This window comes from Phocoena sinus, chromosome 11 (assembly GCF_008692025.1).
Source record: "Phocoena sinus isolate mPhoSin1 chromosome 11, mPhoSin1.pri, whole genome shotgun sequence".
NCBI lineage: Eukaryota > Metazoa > Chordata > Mammalia > Artiodactyla > Phocoenidae > Phocoena > Phocoena sinus.
In genome coordinates, this window is record NC_045773.1 from 40,041,632 (window position 1) to 40,062,601 (window position 20,970).

Sequence of the window (20,970 nt, forward strand, 5' to 3'; positions counted from 1 at the left end):
AGGTGATCTCCTAGGTGCCTTCTTCTCTAAAATTCTAAGGTTGCCGCTGGGGCAGGGGATGGGGGACGGATTTGGAAAGAGCCAAGGACATGAAATAGAAGCGGTCACAGATTTGTTTTTTTTTTGTTAGTAATATGCAAATTATGACCACTAATACTGTTTATAAGAAATCTATCTGTCAATTAATAATTCAGAGTAAAATAATTCTTATTGGTGCTTCTTGTTTTTCTATTTCTTTTTTTGAACTCCGTATAAGTAACCCAAATCGTGTACAGCAGATAGGGAAAGAGATCAAAAAGTATTGAGGGCTTCCCTGGTGGCACAGTGGTTGAGAGTCCGCCTGCCGATGCAGGGGACACGGGTTCGTGCCCAGGTCCAGGAAGATCCCACATGCCGCAGAGCGGCTGGGCCCGTGAGCCATGGCCACTGAGCCTGCGCATCCGGAGCCTGTGCTCCGCAACGGGAGAGGCCACAACAGTGAGAGGCCCGTGTACTGCAAAAAACAAAACAAAAACAAAAAGTATTGAAAAGGTGGGAAGTTTGCCTGGGGAAAACTGAAGTGAAGAACCTCAATCTCTGTTTTTTTTCAATATTTCATATTTCTTGGTGCTGTTAATTCAGAGCTGCGTAATCACCAGTTGATTCGTTCTTGCTGTCTTATTGCTCTCCTGAGGATTTTATGTCTTTTTTTTCTGTCAGCCTTGCGACTTTTTCTCCAGCACCATCTAAAAATCAGAATGTGGCAGATATCAAACTGGCCCTGTATATCTGCTGAAATAATGATGAGTACATATAAGCTACTACAGAATATTAAATCACACAGTTAACCCAGTTGGACTATAGTCAGCTCTGGAGAACTTCCTTGTGTTGAAATGCCATTTAAAGTTGGCTCTCTTAAAGCCAAAGGAGGGACAGAAAAGAGAAAGAATCCTGGGGAGAGACCAAAAGGGGGAGGGAGGGAGTGCTTTGAGGGGATGGAGAGCTTGCATTTCAACCTCTGGAGGTCTTAGACATGAGTTTGCCAGGACCACATTGCAGGATGTTTTAAGTCCCTTCTGGTAGTAGATGCCATAGCTGAGCTGTATTGCTGAGTTTTTCTCTAATCCCTGTCCCCAGGTTGTACCATAACTAATGGTGTATTTACTTCTGTACCTTTGTCATTTATTGATAGGTGACCTAGGGAATAGCTATGTGTGGAACATCCTCTACATCCATTGTAAACTGTTATTGATGAAAGATGATTATGATGATCAGTTTCCGTCTTAAAAAAGATATTCATGACAGATACTGCCTGAATTTTAGAAAAAGTCTCTCCTGAAGAATTGATTTGCTTCCTTCTCTTATAACTTATAGCAGAAGTTTCTTAGTTGTGTGCAGGTCTGGAGGCCTGGAACCTTCAGAGAAGAACAACTGCTAGAGGCTGTCTTTGACAGGTAGAACTTGGGAGGCTTTGTCATGTACAGTCTACCTTCAGCAGATAAGTTTCTCAGAGATTAGGCATTTCACTTATATAAGAAGAGTTTTAATTATACAATTATAATTGAAATATCTTAAGTAAAAATACAGTATATTATCCCCCTTTCATTCTTGCAGGCATGGAAGATAACTTAAAGTCCACAGATTTATTATGTTTAAGTAAAAATGTTTAGAGAAAAAAAATGGCCTCAGATATCTAACATTCTCTTGGGATGTGTTCTTGAAGGAACATTTCAGGGAATGTAATCTAGGATAAATTTTTTGATTCATTCCTCTTCCTCCTCTTTCCTCAAATGCTTCAGGTAGTTGAAATCAGATTTTGGTGATTCTATGAAACATGAAAATAAAGGACAATCATGAAGGGGAAAATTTGTACCTCAAGGCAACCTGATGAGTTAGCTAGTAATAAAGGAGGGACAGTTCTGCCACTTACCCTCGAAGTTTGTCTTGAGATTAGCAGCAGGTATCTGGATCTTTTTGAAGTACCCTGTGGTTGAGCCTTCTCCTTTTTCCAGGTACATCTTTTTAAAGTCCTAGTCTTTTTTCCAGAAGCAGGGCAGTAGGGAAACTTCAACTGTGTTAGTACTGTAGCTATTCAGCCTTTCAAAACTTCTTTCCTCACTCACTTCCATACCCTTCTCCACAAAAATTCATAGCCCCCAACAAGGGAAGTATATGCTAAAGGCACATACCTGGGAGTCCTAGATTTTTTTTTTAACCACTTTATTGAGATGTAATTTACATACTATAAAAATTCACCCGGGCTTCCCTGGTGGCGCAGTGGTTGAGAGTCCGCCTGCCGATGCAGGGGACGCGGGTTCGTGCCCCGGTCCGGGAGGATCCCACATGCCGCGGAGCGGCTGGGCCCGTGAGCCACGGCCGCTGGGCCTGCGCGTCCGGAGCCTGTGCTCCACGGCGGGAGAGGCCACAACAGTGAGAGGCCCGCGTACCGGAAAAAAAAAAAAAAAAAAAAAAAAAATTCACCCATTGTAAATTTACAGAGTTGTGCATTCATCACCACAATCCATTTTTCAGAAATTTTTTTTTACCACCCTTAAAGTTATCTTGAGTCCACGTACACTCAATCCCTATCTCTATTTACAGTCTAGGCAACCAATGATTTGCTTCTTATCTTTATAGTCATCTTTTCTAGAAAACTCATATAAACAGAATCATACAGTATGTAGTCTTTCATGTCATGCTTTTCTCACTTAGCTTATTAATGCTTGTAAAGTTCATCCATCTATGTTGAGGTGTTTATCAGTATTTCATTACCGTTTACAGCTGAACAGTATTCCAATATATGTACCATATTTTGTTTATCCATTCATCAGTTGATGAATTTTGGGTTTGTTTCCAGTCTTTAGCTATTATGAATAACATAGCTGTGAACATTCATATATTGTCTTTGTATAGATATTTGTTTTCATTTCTCTCGGGTAGACACCTAGGAGTGGAATTGCTGGGTCATGTGATAAGTCTAAGTTTAACATTTTAAGAAACTGTCAAAGTCTAGATGTAAACTCTTATATTTTTCAACAAGGGTGCCAAGATAAGTTAATGGGGGAAGCACAGTCTTTTCAAGAAATGGTGCTGGGAAAACTGGATAGCTGTAAGCAAAGGAGTGAAGTTAAGACCCCTACCTAACACCATATAAAAAATTAACCCAAAATGGATCATATACGTATATGTAAGAGGTAAAACTATAAGACTCTTACAAGAAAACATGGGCATAAATCTTTGTAACCTTAGATTAGTCAGTGGTTTCTTAGATACGACACCCAAAGCACAGATGACCGAAAAAGTACATAAACTGGACTTCATTGAAATTAAAAACTTTTATGTTCCAAGGACATCATCAAGAAAGTGAATCTTACATTTCAATAATAAAAAAACCAAGTAGCTTAATTTAAAATTGGGTAAATTATTTGAATAAACCTGTCTTTGGGGAAAGAAAAACATAAAAGTGACCTTAGATAAGCACATGAAATAATACATAACATCATTAGTCATCAGGGAAATGCAAATCAAAACCATGATGAGGTACCACTTCACACCCATATCTAGAATGGCTAAAATAAAAAAAGATAATAGCAGGTGTTGGTGAAGATGTGGAGAAATTGAAACCCTCAGACATTACTGGTGAGATTATAAACTGGTACAGCCATTTATATACATTTATGGAAAAGTTTGGCAGATCCTCAAAATGTTAAACATAGAATTGCTGTATCACCTAGCAGTTCAACTGCTGAGCATATATACCCAATAGAATTGAAAACGTATGTCCACACAAAAACCTGTACTTGAATGTTCATAGCAGCATTATTTACAAAAGCCAAAAATAATCAGATGTCAACAGTGATACCTTATAACTTTTGTTTCCTGTTTCTATTTGAAGGGTCTCCAACTGAATTCCTTGAAGAGAAAATGGCCTACCAGGGATATCAGAACAGCCAGAACTGGCCAGAAAATACAAACTTTTGCTTTGAACCCGAGCAAGTGGTGAATCCTATCCAGACTGGTAAGTGCAAGGCTTGCTTGTGACTGCTGAATGTGAACTATGACATAAACATGGAAAAGCCACAATCACCACTATTTAAGCTGTTTTCCAAAGCAACTGCAACATTTTATATTCCCACCAGTAAATGAGATAAAACATTTCAGCCTAAATATAGCTTGTAAAGCACAACCAAGGTATAATTATTTCCCCTGAACGTTTAGTTGACCCTTTCTCCTTTCTATTTATCCCTTCTTCTGAGGCAGGTACCCCTTTGTTTTCTCCCCTTCAAAACCTGTTTTGAGTAAAAAGCTGAAATTCATATTCATTGAGGACTAAATGATCAACAGTACCTTAGAACCTTAGTTCTTCCAAAAGGAATTATTATAGTACTAATAGCACCATTTGTCAAATGCCTATTTTGTGCCAGGCACAATACTAGAGCCTCAATATACATATTATCTGCATTTCTTACCTAACTCTGCCAAGTATATATTATCCTCATTTGACAAAAAAAAGAAAACTAAAACTTATACCCAATTTGTATAAAATTCTAACGAATTTATAGAGACAAAAAAAAAAGCCTGTCTGTAGTTGCCTAGAGTTGGAAGTGGTGGGAGGGATGGACTGCAGAAGCACCTCAAAGCAGTAGTTGATACCTCCATGTCAGAGTTAATGAGGTTGAGAGCTCAAGTTATTTGTTTCCACTTATATATGGTTTCTTTTTTGCTAACGTAAAAGGTGCCCATAACTGGTTCCAGATGTTCTAGTACTTGATGTTCTGTACCACTCTCCAGTCATTAGCTGTCCCAGGTATACGTAATTTTTTTTTTTTTTTTTTTTGCGGCACGCGGGCCTCTCACTGTTGTGGCCTCTCCCGTTGCGGAGCACAGGCTCCGGACGCGCAGGCCCAGCGGCCATGGCTCACGGGCCCAGCCGCACCGCGGCACGTGGGATCCTCCCGAACCGGGGCACGAACCCGTATCCCCTGCATGGGCAGGCGGACTCTCAACCACTGCGCCACCCGGGAAGCCCCGTAATTTTTGAAGAAAGCTTTAATGAGATGTAATTCACATACCATACAATTCACCCATTTAAAATGTACAATTGAGTGGATTTTAGTATATTTACATATATGTACAGCCATCACCAGAGTCCATTTTAGAATATTTTTTGTCACCTCATAAAGAAACTCAGTACTCCTTAGATTTCACTCCCATCTCCTTATCCACTCCAGCCCTAAGCAACCACTAAATCTACTTTCTGTCTCTATAAATTTACCTATTCAGGACATTTCGTATGAATGGAATCATCATGTTAATATGTGGTCTTTTGTGACTGGCTTTTTTCATTTGGCCCAGTGTTTTCAAGGTACATGCATTTTTGGGCATGGATTAGAACTTCATTCTTTAAATGGGCATGTAATATTTTGTATGGATACACTGCATTTTGTTTATTCATCAGTTGATGGACATTTGGGTTGGTCTCCCCCTTTTTTTCCCAAACTATTGTAAATAATGCTTTCTAAAGCATTTGTGTACAAGATTTTGTGTAGATGAAGGAATGTAACCTGGATTGGAATTGCTGATCATATGGTAACTCTGTTTAATCATTTGTGGAATTGCCAAGCTGTTTTCCAAAGCAACCTTAACATTTTATATTCCCACCAGTAACCTATGAGGTTTGTAATCACTACATCCTTGACAACACTTGTTTTCCCTTTTTAAATAATTATAGTAACCTAATGGGTGTGAAATGGTATCTTGTGGTGATTTTGATTTGCATTTTCCTAATGGCTGATGATGTTGATTATCTTTTTATCTTTTCATGTGCTTATTGGCTATTTGTATATCTTCCTTGGAGAAATGTGTATTCAGCTCCTTTGACAATTTTCTAATTGGTTGATCTTTTTGTTGTGCTGTAAGAATTCTTTATATTTCACATACTAGACGCTTATCAGATTTATGATTTGCAACTATTTTCTCCCAATTTGTGGGTTATCTTCTGATTTTCTTGGTAGTGTCTGTGGAGCACAAAAGTTTTTAATAATTAATTAATTAAATTTATTTATTTTTGGCTGCGTTGGGTCTTTGTTGCTGCACATGGGCCTTCTCCAGCTGCGGCAAGCAGGGGCTGTGCCTCACTGCGGTACGCAGGCCTCTCATTGCGGTGGCTTCTCCCGTTGCAGAACATGGGCTCCAGGCGCATGGGCCTCAGTAGGTGTGGCACATGGGCTCAATAGTTGTGGCACATGGGCTCAGCTGCTCCGCGGGACGTGGGATCCTCCTGGACCAGGGCTCCAACCCATGTCCGCTGCATCAGCAGGCAGACTCTCAACCACTGTGCCAGCAGGGAAGCCCAGTTTTAAATTTTGATGATGTCCACTTTATCTAGTTTTTCTTTTGTTGCTCAAGGTTTGGTGTCATATCTAAGACTCCATCGCGAAATCTGAGGTCATGAAGATTTATCCTTATGTTTTCTTCTAAAAATTTTATATAGTTTTAGCTCTTATATTGAGGTCTTTGATCCACTGTGGGTTAATTTTTGTGTATGGTGAAAGGTGTAGGGGTCCAGATTCATTGTTCTTCACGCGGATATCCAGTTGTCCCAGCTCCATTTTTTGAAAAGTCTATTCTTTCCCCATTGAATTGTCTTGGCACCCTTGTTGAAAATTTGTTGACCATAGATATACAGTTTTGTTTCTCAGCTCTTAGTTCTGTTCCATTGTTCTGTATGTCTGTCCTTATGCCAGTACTACACTGTCATGGTTACTGCTGCTTTGTGGTAAGTTTTGCAATTGAGTAGTATGAGTCTACCTACTTTGGTCTTCTTTTTTTTTTTTTTTTTTTTTTTTTTTTTGCGGTATGCGGGCCTCTCACTGTTGTGGTCTCTCCCGTTGTGGAGCACAGGCTCCGGACGCGCAGGCTCAGCGGCCATGGCTCACAGGCCCAGCCACTCCGCGGCACGTGGGATCTTCCCCGACCGGGGCACGAACCCGTGTCCCCTGCGTCGGCAGGAAGGCTCTCAACCACTGAGCCACCAGGGAAGCCCTGGTCTTCTTTTTGATGATTGTTTTGGCTATTTTGTATCCTTTGCAATTCCATATTAATTTTAGAGTCAGCTTGTGAATTTCTATAAAGAAATCAGCTGGGGTACTTCCCTGTGGCGCAGTGGTTAAGAATCTGTCTGGCAATTCAGGGGACATGGGTTCGATCCCTGGTCTGGGAAGATCCCACATGCCATGGAGCTACTGAGCCTGTGCTCTGGAGCCCGCGAGCCACAACTACTGAGCCCTCGTGCCACAACTACTGAAGCCCACACACCTAAAGCCTGTGCTCTGCAAAAGAGAAGCCACCGCAATGAGAAGCCTGTGCACCACTGCAAAGAGTAGACCTCGCTCGCCGCAACTAGAGAAAAACCGCAGGCAACAACAAAGACCCAATGCAGCCAAAAATAAATAAATAAATAAATTAATTAAAAGAAAAATCAGCTGGGATTTTTGGTAGGAATTGTGTTAAATCTGTAGATCAATTTGGGGAGTTTTGCCATCTCAACAATATTAAGTCTTCCAATCCTTAAACTTAGAATGTTTTTCCATGTGTTTATATCTTACTTCTTTCAGCAATATTTTGGTAGTTTTCAGAGTGTAAGTTTTATACTCCCTTTTGTAAAATTTATTCCTAATATTTTATTGTTCTTTATTCTTATGAATGGAATTGTTTTCTTTCATTTTCAGATTGTTCTGAATCTGAATTGGTTTTTGTATATTGATCTTGTATCTTCCAACCTTGCTGAACTCATTAGTTCTAATAGTTTTTTAGTTGATTCCGTAGGATTTTCTGCGTATAAGATCATGTCCTCTACAATAAAGTTTTACTTCTTCCTTTCTAATCAGGCTGCCTTTTATTTCTTGTCCTTGCTTAATTGTCCTGACTAGGACCTTCAGTACAATGTTAAATAGAAGTGGCAAGAGCAGACTTCCGTGTTTGTTCCTGGTCTTAGTTAGGGAAAGCATCCAGTCTTTTACCATTAAGCATGGTCTTAGCTGTGCGGTTTTTGTTGATGTCGTTTATCAGATTAAGGAAAATGCCTTCTATTCTTAATTTGTTGAGTGTTTGATTTATCGTGAAAGGGTATTGGGTTTTGCCAAGTGATTTTTCTGCATCTATTGATGATCATGTGGTTTTATTTTTTTAATTCTGTTGTTATGTATGTATTCCATTAATTGATTTTTGGATGTTAAACCAATGTTGCATTCCTGAGATGGATCCCATTTGGTCATGGTATATAATGAGTTTTATATGCTGGCACATATGTAAACATTTGTTGAGGATTTTTGCATCCATGTTCAGAAAAGATACTGGTCAGTAGTTTTCCTTTCTTGAGATGTCTTTGTCTAGTTTTATATTAGTCTCATACAATGAGTTGGGAAGTATCCTCCTCTCTTTAATATTTTTGGAAGTGTTTGTGAAGAATTGATTTTCATTCTTCTTTAAATATTTGGTAGATTTCATCAGGGAAGCCATCTCAGCCAGGGCGTTTCTTTGTGAGTAGTTTTTAATTACTAATTCAGGGCGATGGCTCCAGTGATCCCCACCTCCTAGTATTCACACCCTTGTGTAGTCACCTTCCACATCGTACCATGCTTGGGCTATGTGACCAATAGAATAGATGGCAGAAATAATGGTATGCCATTTCTAAGATTAGATTACAAAAGACACTACAGTTTCTGTCTTGGTCACACTGGGTTTACTCACCCTGGCGATAGCTGCTGCTGTGGAGAGGCACACGTGGGGAGGAACAGAAGCCTCCAGTTAACAGCCATGTGAGTAAGCCATCATCATGTAGGCACGTTCTCCAGCCCCAGTCAAGTCTCCAAATGATCACAGCCCTGGGCAGTACCTTCACTGCAGCCTTGTGAGAAACTGTAGTGGAGGTGGAGAAGAAATAGATTCTGGGAGACATTTTTTTTTTCATTTTATTTATTTATTTTTTGGCTGTGTTGGGTCTTCGTTGCTGCACATGGGCTTTCTCTAGTTGCGGCGAGCGGGGGCTACTCCTCGTTGCGGTGTGCAGGCTTCTCATTGTGGTGGCTTCTCGTTGTGGAGCTCAGGCTTCAGTAGTTGTGGCATGCAGGCTCAGTAGTTGTGGCTCATGGGCTCTAGAGCCCAGGCTCAGCAGTTGTGGCGCTCGGGCTTAGTTGCTCCGCGGCATGTAGGGTCTTCCTGGACCAAGGCTCGAACCTGTGTCCCCTGCATTGGCAGGCAGATTCTTATCCACTGCGCCACCAGGGAAGCCCCCTGGGGGACATTTTCAAGGTCAAGTCAGCTGGATTTCCTGACGACTTGGATGTGGTGTATGAAAGAGAGAAACCAAGGATGACTCCAGGGTTTTGGACCAAAAAGATAGAATACCATCAGAGATGGGAAGACTGTAGGAGGAGTGATTTGGGAAACAGGTTACATTTTGGCTTTATTTTATACATTAAGTGTTGGCAGTTTGATACCTAAGTCAGGAAATAAAGGGAGAGGTTGAGATGACTGGAGATACAAATTTGAGTGTCATCATCTTATAGATGGAATTTTAAACTGTGAGACTGGATGAGATCACTAAGAGAGGGAATGTATGTAGGCAGAGAAAGAAAAGGTCTTCCTCTGTCCCGCAACCACTCAGTTCTTTAGTGCTCAGCTTAAATATTTTTCAAGTGAAGACCTTCCTTGACTTGAACTAAAGTATATCCATCTCCTAAATGTTTTCAACTCTGATTTATACATCTTTGGGTTTTTAGAACACACAGGGTCTGCCACATCATATGCACCTAGTAAAATAGTAATGAATAAATGACAGAACTTTGTAGAAATCTTTGATTTTTACATGTGATTTAGCATTCTTCCCCTCCTAATGTGCGAACCATACAACAGTTATTCTCATTGCTGGTTTAAGTGTCCTGTTTTCCTTCAGCGGAAGTGTGAGAGGCAGAGCAAGCAGCAGGTACCCCAAACCAAGTTAAGACTGGGGAGAATGAAGCTTTCTAATCTGTCTAGATTCTAGCTCCTCTGCTGTTCTGAAGCAGCAGCACTTCGGCCTCCTCCAGCCCCAGCAGTTTCTCAGTTTCCTTTCTGCTCGTTCATATTCTGCAGTGCCCTGCTCTCCCCTAAGCCTGAAATCCCTTACTAGAAGAGGGAGGGGCAGCTGCCTCAGAGCCACAGGAATGAACATTCACTTAAAGCCTGGACTTCAGTGCAGCTGCCTCTGACAATGGAAGTGCCTAAAGGGAATTAGCATTCCCTGAGAAACTAGTTAGAAATGCAGATTCTTAGAGCCCAGCAGTGTGTTTTTATAAACTTTCAGGCTAATTCAGATGTGTGTTGCATTTCGAGATGGCCTCCTTGGAGAGCAGAATTCTTGCTTGGCCTAAATGGCTTTGCTCTTTTTTCATGTAAGAAGGTGCAGAGTTTACCTGATGTTTTCAGTGCCTTTACTCATGCCAACTCCTGAGTCTAGAGTTCATTCTTTCCAGGTACCAGCAGTTCACCTTGTCTCATTCAGACAGCTTTTGAAATGCAGTTTTCTTCATGCTCTCCACAGGAGGTGAAAATGTCTCTTTTACTTGTTCTGTGTGTGTGTGTGTTTTTTTTAATAACCTAAAATGAATGTCTGCTCTGTAAATACATATTGAAAGTTTAATTATATTTGTACTCTCACCTCCTAATATTATAGACTTGAGCATTAGTTGTAGTTTTAGTTTTATGTATTTGTTGGCTGTCTGATTTAGATAATTAAATCTTAGAGAATATGAGATTATGTATTTTTAACTTGTCACAAATGAATTAATGAATATTTGATTCCCTACCACATTCAGTCACATATTATCTCAACATATTTAACTCACTGTTGATGACACACATGTAGCTAATCAGTATTCATCAGAGGATAATAAGGAATGATAATCTTTCTAGTTGTGTTCAATGGGAATGAGTTTTAAACTCCTTCTTTATTCCAGATCCCTTTAAGATGCACCATGATGACAGCCTGGAAGATTTGCTCTTTCTCCCCAGTGGAACAACCAGTGCTTCAGCATCTGCAGAACAAAATGATCCCCTGAAAGACAGTTATGGTATGACTTCTCCAGCTGGATTTATTTCTTAACTCCATCAATTAATTTGGCTTTTCACCCATCACCTTTGAAGTGAATCACTAGGCAATGTCATGTTTAGGGGCTCTGGCTCTGACACTGCTCCTTCTAGATTAGTCACAGAGAATTCACAGTTGGGCTGCTCAGGTTCAGCTCACCTCCTCTCATGGGATCTTGAATCCTATATCCTAGGGCCAGGTTCTGTCTCCACATTTTTATTAGTTCATGGCCTTCCGCAAGTTATGTCCTCCCTAAACTTTGCTTTCTTTATAAAATGGCGCCACCACTTGTTCTTACCTTAAAGATGTGGTGTTGATGAAATAAAATTTATGTAGAAGTACTTCGCATAGTTTCTGGTACATGGTAAACTAAATGTTAAACAGATCTTAGTTATCAATTAGTAGTTTCCTCATTCCTGCTTTTGTATAACTTAACATGAATGTGGCCAAGGTACTGTAGGGCAGGCAAAACTTTACTTCTACCCATCTTTGGTGTTCAGTTGAGACTCTATAGACAGGTTAATAAGAAAAAAACAAATAGTTTATTAACGCATGCAACATACATCACATGGGAGGAAAGTAACTCAAAGGTGTAGCTTAGAAATTCAGTTTGGGACTTCCCTGGTGGCACAGTGGTTGAGAATCCACCTGCCAATGCAGGGGACATGGGTTCAAGCCCTGGTCTGGGAAGACCCCACATGCTGCAGAGCAGCTAAGCCCTTGCACCACAATCACTTACCCTGCACTCTAGAGCCTGTGAGCCACAACTACTGAGCCCATGTGCCTAGAGCTCATGCTTCACAAGGAAAAGCCGGCGCACCTCAACAAAGAGTAGCCCCTGCTCACTGCAACTAGAGAAAGTCCGCGTGCAGCAACGAAGACCCAACACAGTCAAAAATATATAAACAAAAAAACAAAATAAATAAATTTATTTTAAAAAAGAAAGAAATTCAGTTTGTGTAGCATCCTCAACAAAGAATATTAAATTTGTAGAGAAATGACAGGATAAAGGAAAGGAGTTTTACACTTCCAAGAGTCATGCTTCGGGAAGGTAAGTATATGAGAGGGAACTAATGGAGTCAGGTTTGTTTGCATATTCCTTTGGTGCCCCCTCTGGCCTGATAAGTGTCTCTTGCCAGTGAAAGGAAAATTTATATCCTGCCTTTAGGCAGAAAGGGAGGAGCTTTTTCTCAATTTGTTGTTTGCTTAATTGCTTCAGCTCAAAATTTTTATGTCAAAGGGGCATATTTTGGGGTAACATGTTCTGGTTTCCTTCAGTACCCATCATCAGTAAGTCCCACTTCAAATAATGCTTATAATTTTGTATTTGTAAAGATTCTGGCTAGTAGCTGTATGTTTCACTTATGCTTTTCTTTGGCCTGATGATCTCTTGCAAGAAGGATGTTAAATGAGTTGACTTTGATGCAATCCATCTAGTCTCCTGATTTGATTTTGGCTTTGACTCCTGTTTTTTCAGCTCACTACCTAGGCAGTCACTTAGTTGCATTGACTTCTTTCTTTACAGCATCTTCCTTCTCTTCCTTTGTGCTCCCTCTGCTTTACCCCATGCAAGCCCCTATCACTTCATACCTAGACCACCTCAGTAGTCGCCTATCAGACTTCCTGCTCTCCTTTAAAATTAATTCTGAATATACCTGATCATCTGACTCCCTGTTCTGTATTCATTGTCTCATTTTTATGATTAAGACCTTAAGACAGCTCCCCCCCACACACTTTTTTTTCTCTAAATTCTCTGGTTTTCTGAATTTTTTCTTCTACTGTTTGTTCTAATCCCATTTTCCCTCTCTGGTATACAAGATCTGTTTGAAGCAGACTAATCTCATAGTCCCGGAAACATTCTTGTCCTGTTGGCATCCTCGTTCTTTTCTTTGCTCAGAGAGCTCTCCATCCTTGAAATTGACTACTCTCCCCTCTCTTCCTGCTCTTGCTCCTCCTCTGAAGCCTTCTGTGACTGTGCTGATCTCATGGTTCTTTTGAAATTCTTATAGCATTTAGTCCATACTACACAGTTTACCTTATTTGATATATGTCTATCTTGCCTCTCTAGCTAAATTGTAATAATCTTGATGGCAAGGACCAGGCGATACTAAATCCCATGTGATATTAGGTCTGGCAGAGGACAGCATAATAATAATGCTTTTACATCTGTCTAGTTCTTAATAATTTACAAAGCATTTTCACAAAAGTGTCTTCTAATGTTGGAAAGGGTTGTATGTTAATCTCACTGTACAGATGAGGAAATTGATTCACTGTCCCTTACTGCCTGTTGCGTTCTGTTGGTTGTGATGTAGGAGCAAGAGCTCGTCCTTTGCTATTTTTTATTTATTTTTTTAATATCTTGATTGGAGTATAATTGCTTTACAGTGGTGTGTTAGTTTCTGCTTTATAACAAAGTGAATCAGCTATACAAATACATATATCCCCATATCTCCTCCCTCTTGCGTCTCCCTCCCACCCTCCCTATTCTTTGGTGTTTTTGAATCTTTGTAAAACATTGTAGAAGGTGGCCAGTCAGTGTCAATCAGCAGGGCAACAGCCTAACAATTAGCCAAAACCTGAAGAATGTCAGCGGTTTTTACTTTAAAACTTTCTTGCTTTGTTTCTCGTTGGTCCTTTTGGCCTATGCCTTTATGGCTATATAAAGCTGGTTTTAAATATCAAATGTCTTTTTTCCCCAGTGTTGACTGAGTCTGAAAAATGTATTTGTGTTTCAATATTAGGTGTGTTTCCCTGTAACACGTTTGCTCCTGCAGCTGTTGTTCCTCAGGGGTGGCCTGTGGAAGCTCCAAAACCTCCACATTCAGAATCCTTCATTTCCCCTGAGGCCATTACACAGCCTACAGCAGGTACATTATTAGGATCCCTGTTTATCACTTAATAGTTACAGTATCAATAATCAATATAAAGCATCAGTCATTTTTGAGCCTTGTGCAGCAGTATAGTTAGGTAAAATTTTCACAACTGTCACAGATGTTTTTAAACTTAAATTACTGATTTCAAAGCTGGAGGAATTAAGTTGTAGTTGAAATACAACACTTAGGGCCAATGGGCAAAGACAATCCCTCTGTAATTCAGGGCAGATTTAGAACTCTGGGGGGTTTTCTTGATGTCCCACAGCTTCCCTTTCTGACACTAATTGTGTACCTGTGTTGATTTTTTGGACCTGTGTTTTTTTCTCTCCTTTGCCTTTCCTCCTCCACTCTTTGTTCTGCCAGTATTCTATTCTTCTAAGTATTAGGACTGTTGAAGAGTAGGCACAAATGCATTAAGTGGACAGCTTTTTAGTTATGTTTAGGATGTTATGGTCACAAAAGCCAGATACTCTTGTGCCCTAAGAAAGTAAGTTTTGAATGAAGAGCTATGAGCAGACAATGATGGATCCTAAATGTCCAATTTATTTCCCTTAGAGCCTGCTAAGGAGGTAGAAATGGCATCCGCAGAAGAGAGAGCACCAACAAAAGCAATGGAAATGGTGATGGGACTGAAGGCTGCTAACATGGCACCATCTCGAGAATCAGAGATGGTCCTGGCCAAGGATGTGGCACCAGCCACAGAAACAGAGGTGGCATTGGATAAAGACACGGAACCACCTACCGAACCAGATGTGGCCCTGGCCAAGGACATGAAATCATCCATCGAACCAGATATGGCCTTAGTCAAGGACGTGGTTCTACCCCTAGAAACAGAGGCAACCCCAGTTAAGGACAATGTATTGCCCACAGAAACAGATGTGTCTTTGGCCAAGGACATGGTACTGCCCACAGAAACAGAGGTAACCCCAGCCAAGGACATACTACTATTCAAAGAAACAGAGAGGACACCACCTGTAAAAATGGATTTGGCCCCAGCTGAGGGCATGGTACCACCTACAGACCGAGAGGTGGCCCCACCCAAGTGTGTAGCATCACTTTCAGAAATAGAGGTGCCACTGGATGAGGACGCTGTGTCATCCACAGAAATATCCTCAGCCAAGGAGGTAGCCCTGTCCTCAGAAACAGAGGTGGCCCTTACTGGGGATATGGTACTACCCCCAGAAACAGAGGTGGCCCTAGTCAAGGACATGGCTGCACCTCCAGAAACAGAAGTCACCCCAGTCAAGGACATGGCTCCACCCCCAGAAGTAGAGATGGCCCTGAGCAAGGACGTGGCTCCACCTCAAGAAACAGAGGTGGCCCTGGGCAAGGACGTGGTTTCATCTCCAGAAACAGAGATGGTCCTGGGCAAGAATGTGGCTCTACCCCTACAAACGGAGGTGACCCTGGCCAACAATGTGGCTCCAGCCAAGGATGTTGCAGCATCCTCAGAAGCAGAGGTGGCACCAGTTCCTGTTAAGGACATGGAAACTGCACGGACACAGGAAGAAACAACTGAGGATTCCCAGTTAGAATCTCTCCAGGATGAAGGACAGTCAGCTGTACCTCCTCTCATGATATCAGCAGGTATGGGCTTACGCTTACTTGCAGTATTTGTCTACAAGGGTGTAGTCTCCAGAAGGGTAAGGGACAAACGTCATGCCAGGTAAAATAAAGACAGTCACACTGTACTTCGCAAGCCTAAACACATTCCTGCTCCCCTAAACAGTTCTTTCTCACCTTTGCCCTCCTTCAACCGCCAACACCTTCTCCATCCTTGTTCTCTGCTCATCTTCCTGTTTTTCTTATAGATGATTGAAGCAATAAAAAAGAACATTCACAAACTTCCACTCGCTCGTCTACCTAACTACTTGTATCTTTATCCATGGACTCTGCCTTCCCTGCTGTTGCCATCAGCAAACAGTCCCTGCTCCTAGTCACGAGGGGCAGCATCTTTGTCTTGCACTAGATCCCGTCTTCTCTTGTCTACTTACACACATTGCCCTGGCCATTCTCTTTTCCTGCCTCTCACCATGTTTTTCCCCCTTTACATTGGATCATTCCCACCACCATAAAAACATTTGTTATTTTTCCCTTCTTTTTTAAAAAAAACCCAACCCTCCCAACTCCCCCTTCCCTCCCCCTTCCAACTGCCACTCCATTTCTCTCCTGCCCTCATAGGAGCGTCCCTCATTCCTCAAAAACTGTGTCCATTTCCAATTTCTGGAAGGTGGAGAAGTAGCTGAAATGGTGCTTCTCTGAAACCTGTGTGGTTTTTACTTTTACCTTTAGAAGCAGTCACAGCCATGGGCCAAAAGCACAACTTGCCAACAGATGAGGATTCTGTGTCAGAGGAACTAGAGCAAAAGAAACCGTTCAGTAGTCAACCTTCTGAACTTCCTTCAGAGACCTCAGGTATGTCAGGAAAACAAAATGGCCTGTTTGAAAACGCTTAAACTGGGAAAGATGGGGAGATGGTGGAAGACATTGTTCCTGGTTATAAGGTGGTGATTAGCAGGACCGTTTATGAAGTCAGCTCTCTTTCTTAAACAGATTTCAGTGAGCTTTACACATTTTTGATGGTAAGCCAGAAGCACGTGCACGTGATTATCAACTTAGTGATTCTCTGCCTCCTTTTCTGTGATTGTGGTGAGATCGTGAACTTCAGGGCAGGGACCAAGATTTGCTACACTTGGAATCTTTACTGCTTTGAACACTGTCTGGCACCAAGTGGGAGCTAAATAAATGTATGATTTTTAAAATGTTGTTTTAGTGACTCAACATATCATTAAAGATTTCTCAAGTCCTTATTGTGTATACACCATGCTAAGGCACACAGATACTTAGGCCTGGGTCCTGGTCCTTTCCTAGCCTGGATGGTGAGAGAAGTTCCCAGGCGTGAACTCTGAAACCAAAGATTTATATAATAATTGAATTAAATAGTATTAGAGATGGCACCAAATAGCTGCTGATTAACTGCCAAGTTAAATGTTATAAATGCTGTGGGTTGCTAAAGCCTAGCAATTTTTCAGGAAAAACAATAATTGGCCTGAGGTATTAAGTAAAGGGTAGGATTTGGAGGACATTGGAGGGATAAAGATAAGGACAAAAGTCACTATTTGAATACTTTAATATTCTGTGAGGTCATTTATTGCATCAAACTTACCAAGAGTTGTCCTAGACCTGCTCTCACCGGGTCTCTTTCCAGAATCTTGGATCCATACTGCATTCATTGACTTAGAGGCAGGAGGTTGGACTAATTGACTTCCTGAAACTTTTCCAAGGGTGCTCATCCTAATTGTTTTAATTCATTATCCTATACTTGGCATTATGTATATATCTCTGTCTTTTGGGAAATACCTTTAGCAACAGAACATTGAAATCTAGCACATTTGTGTTTTAAAGTAGGAGGCTCTGGTTCTGAAATAATGTGACTTTTTCTCTGGACAAAATACTAATTCAGTATCTTTTCTTTTTCTCTTTCTTTTTTTTTTTTAAAGTAGTATAATTCTGTCCTTCTGGTCTGTTTAACAAGTAATCGGTATAATACTGATAAGTAATTAGTATAATATTGGTGACAGACTCTTAGAATTGTAAAATCATACATATTTCATTCAATCAGTTAATCAATGTCACCAAAAAGAGGAGCTTACCATCTTGTTACTATCCTGGGAATTATGTACCTATTAAAAATAATAACATATAAATAAGTATCAGAGGAGATTTATAGGCAGTAAGTGCTTATTATACAGATTAGAAGATCGCTGTTTGAATTTCTTTTATCAAGTTTTGAATATTTTGTAAATACATTTTGTAAAAAAAAGTCTTTACCCAAGATGATGATCTTTGATTTTTGTTAAATATTTACTAATCCCAGTTAAGAGTGAGAAATGTTTTGGAAAAAAACTGTTTTCCTAAATGAATCAGTATGTGGGTTGGTGAAAATAGACTACTTAAATGAGTCACTAAATGGACACTTTCTTAAAGAAACAATAACAAGGGGTTTTCTGTTTGGAATTTTGGCCAACTTCATGTATTGCAGGTACCCTTCCCACACAAGCCAAAAAAGCGTGCAGACCCAGTGATCGCAGGTCCGCCCGGCCCGCCCGGCCCAGGCTTGCCAGGGTCCCTCCTGAGCTGCTGGGAGGCTCTTCTCCACGGAAGACTCTTGATCCTGGGCTGGGCCCCTGCCCTTTGTCTGAGTTGGGTTGGGTTTCTGGTTCGTCTTCCTGTGGTGAGCCTGGGAACCAGAGGAAAACTATTCATGGTGACTTCCTTGAACCCCAGAGGGATCTTGGCAGGGAGTCCTGGGATATAGAAAGAACACCAATGATGATGAAGAAAAAAAAGAAGAAACCAAAGCAAAAGAGATACTCTCAGCCCCGGGCTGGGGGACCTTGGGATGATGACAATGCAGATGAGCCTAAAGGTCATCCCTCTGCCACTGACCCACAAAAGTCAGGTGTTCCCCCCAGCCTGCCTACCACTGTGGGCACAGAACATGGACTGGTATCCAGAGAAAACTTGAAAAAGGGATGTGAAATTGATTCCAGAGCAGCCAAACTGGTAGCTGAGAACTTTGTCTCCGAGGGTCTCAGCATTCCTTTGTGTCCTTTGGAAGAACCCCCGAAAACTGCAGTAAATTCTCAGCCCAAACTGAGAGTAGAGGCAGAGGTGAGAGGTAACAAGTCAGCACCACAGAGCCAAGACAAGAAATTGCTGCAGCAAGATGAGTGCAAACCACAGCCTGCACCCTACCTCGAGACTCCTGTGGATAAAAGCCAGACAGTAGGCTCCCTCAATCTGAAAGGACCCCTGACAGAAGTTTTTTCACACAAAGTCGAAATTCCTTTGGAGATCAGACCCAAAGAGGGTTGCTCTCCTGTCTTGGACCAAGAGGCTGAGGGTAGAGTTTCAAAACCCAAAGCAGCAAAAGAACTGCCTAATTCCATACCCACTTTGACAGCAGGTAATCCATTAGTAAGTAGTCTAAAAGAAGGGAGTGATGAAAGTAAAATGACTAAACTGCAGAATGACAAACAGAAAGAGTTTTCTGAGGGAACTGAAGAGGTTAAAGAACTAAAAAAGGAAAGTATTCCCAAGGAAAGACAGGAGAACAGCATCTTTGCTTCTGAGCAGCCACAGGACACGGTGTTAGCTCAGGTTCCTGGACTAGGGAATGAACCATTTAAGAGAATGGCAGGTGATGGCAAGAGCAGGAAGGGAAAGGGAAGTTCTGGGAAGATGAGAGCAAGTTCTGAGCTGCTGTGGCTTGCGGACAGCCAGAAGGACAGCAGAGCTGTTCTTGTGCCAAGTGAGCCGGCGCCTAAAATGGAAAGAATGGATAAAAGCGAGGAGCTGGGGCTGGGTTCTTCAGAGCAACCAGGGACCGTGGCTGAGCTCACTGAGGCAGTGGTGATGCGGGACCCTAAGGAGATGACTGCCCTGAGGGTGGCAGGCACCTTGCAGGCGTTGATTCCTTTGGGAAATGGGTCAGGCATGATTCAGACTTCCGGTGCTAGAACAGAAAGAGGAGCTGTAGCCATAGGCATGCGTGTCGGCAACCAGAGCGAGGAGGAAAAATGTCCTTGGATGGATCATGAGGCAGCTCCCTGGATTTCTGAAAAGCCTACAAAAAGAGGCAGTGAAGACAAAAACAAAAAGTTTAAAAATAGTTATTCCACACAGCCTGCTAGAATAGAGAGGAAGGAAGAAATCCTCAGCCCACCTTTTGTAGGGAAGCGTGGGGATATTGGTAGTACTCCCCATCAAAACAGAGAATTAGAACTTACTTTCCCCATACATCATGACCCTTTGTTCTCACATATATCAGATACACCCACAGTGGAAGGAGTTGACCAAAAGGGTAGAAATGTTGAGGTTAATTCTTCTAAGCTTGGGGCTCTTGGCAGGAACAAAACAAGCACAGGCAAGGATTTTGCTGTTACTGAACCAGCTACCAAGGTGACAGATGTGAGCTGCCAAGACCAAATCCAGGGGGCAGGATTTTTTCCTTCAGTACCGTCTGAGGAGAATAAGACAGATGTGGCCAAGAGACATACTGCAGTTGCTGACAAACCAAATAAAAGGAGTAATGATGGAAAAAGCAAAAAGGTTAAAAATAGTTTCCCTGAGAAGCACATTCTGGAGAATAAGATAGATGCAACAAAAATACATGTTCCCATGGAAACCATAGGGGACCACAGAATTGAAGGAATGGGCTATGTGGATGAAAATAGAAATATTACATTTACCTACCCTAGAACACCACCAGGGTTGATGAATAAGACAGTCCCCCTAGAGGCTCAGGAATCAGCAGCCTGTGAAAAACTGCCCCCTTCTACTTTTCAAGTAGTAAAGGAAAGTGATTCATTTCCAGACACCTTGGCAGAAAGCGGGCAAGAGACAGCTCCAGCTCAGATTTCCAAATTATTAGAGGTAGATAATTGCAGCAAAGTTGGAGTCCCAGATGAAGAAAGACCCAAGGCTCCCTGTGCTGTTATGCCCTCTACGAGCACAGGAGGAGTTGCCCTAACTCTGACAGCAGCCATAGAAACAGTTAATAACCATGGAGTTAGCTGTCTTCAGAATAAAGGTGAGCTTGCTGGTCCCATGAAAAACGAAGCAGGGATAGACGGAGGGCATGTGATAGGAGAATCTGAGTCAGTGCCCAGTGGTGCATCAAAGCACTCAGTAGAGAAAACCACAGAGCCAGCAGGGGGCCACCTTCTTTCTGGCGTGCTCATAGAAGAACAAAGCCTGACAGGTGGGGTCAGAGTCCTAGAAGCATGTGCAGATAGCAGTAATTTTCCAACATGTCCAGTAAACAAACAGAAAGAGTCTGAGGAAGGTTCTGCTCCAGTTCCAATTCTTGACCTAATGGGAGACAAAGCACAAAAGCCCAGTTTCTGTGAGGACCAACGTGCTGAAAATAGAGATTCCCAGGGCCCAGATAGTTTGAATAAGGAGGTAGATACGACTCTTTTGCCA

The 20,970-nt window shown here is 41.7% G+C and overlaps 1 protein-coding gene across 8 annotated transcripts in view; it reads left to right on the forward strand.

The window, feature by feature from the left end:
* MAP4 (microtubule associated protein 4) overlaps positions 1–20,970 on the forward strand; it is a 170,781-nt gene that overhangs the window by 107,122 nt on the left and 42,689 nt on the right. For 4 of the 8 annotated variants that reach the window (XM_032649821.1, XM_032649823.1, XM_032649818.1 and 1 more), the window contains exons 4-8: positions 3,875–3,997; positions 10,977–11,090; positions 13,849–13,974; positions 14,536–15,567; positions 16,273–16,395. In XM_032649821.1, coding sequence (XP_032505712.1) covers positions 3,875–3,997; positions 10,977–11,090; positions 13,849–13,974; positions 14,536–15,567; positions 16,273–16,395 — 1,518 coding nt within the window. The remainder of the gene's footprint in view (positions 1–3,874; positions 3,998–10,976; positions 11,091–13,848; positions 13,975–14,535; positions 15,568–16,272; positions 16,396–20,970) is intronic. The other 4 variants (XM_032649825.1, XM_032649824.1, XM_032649826.1 and 1 more) reach the window with 2 other exon arrangements.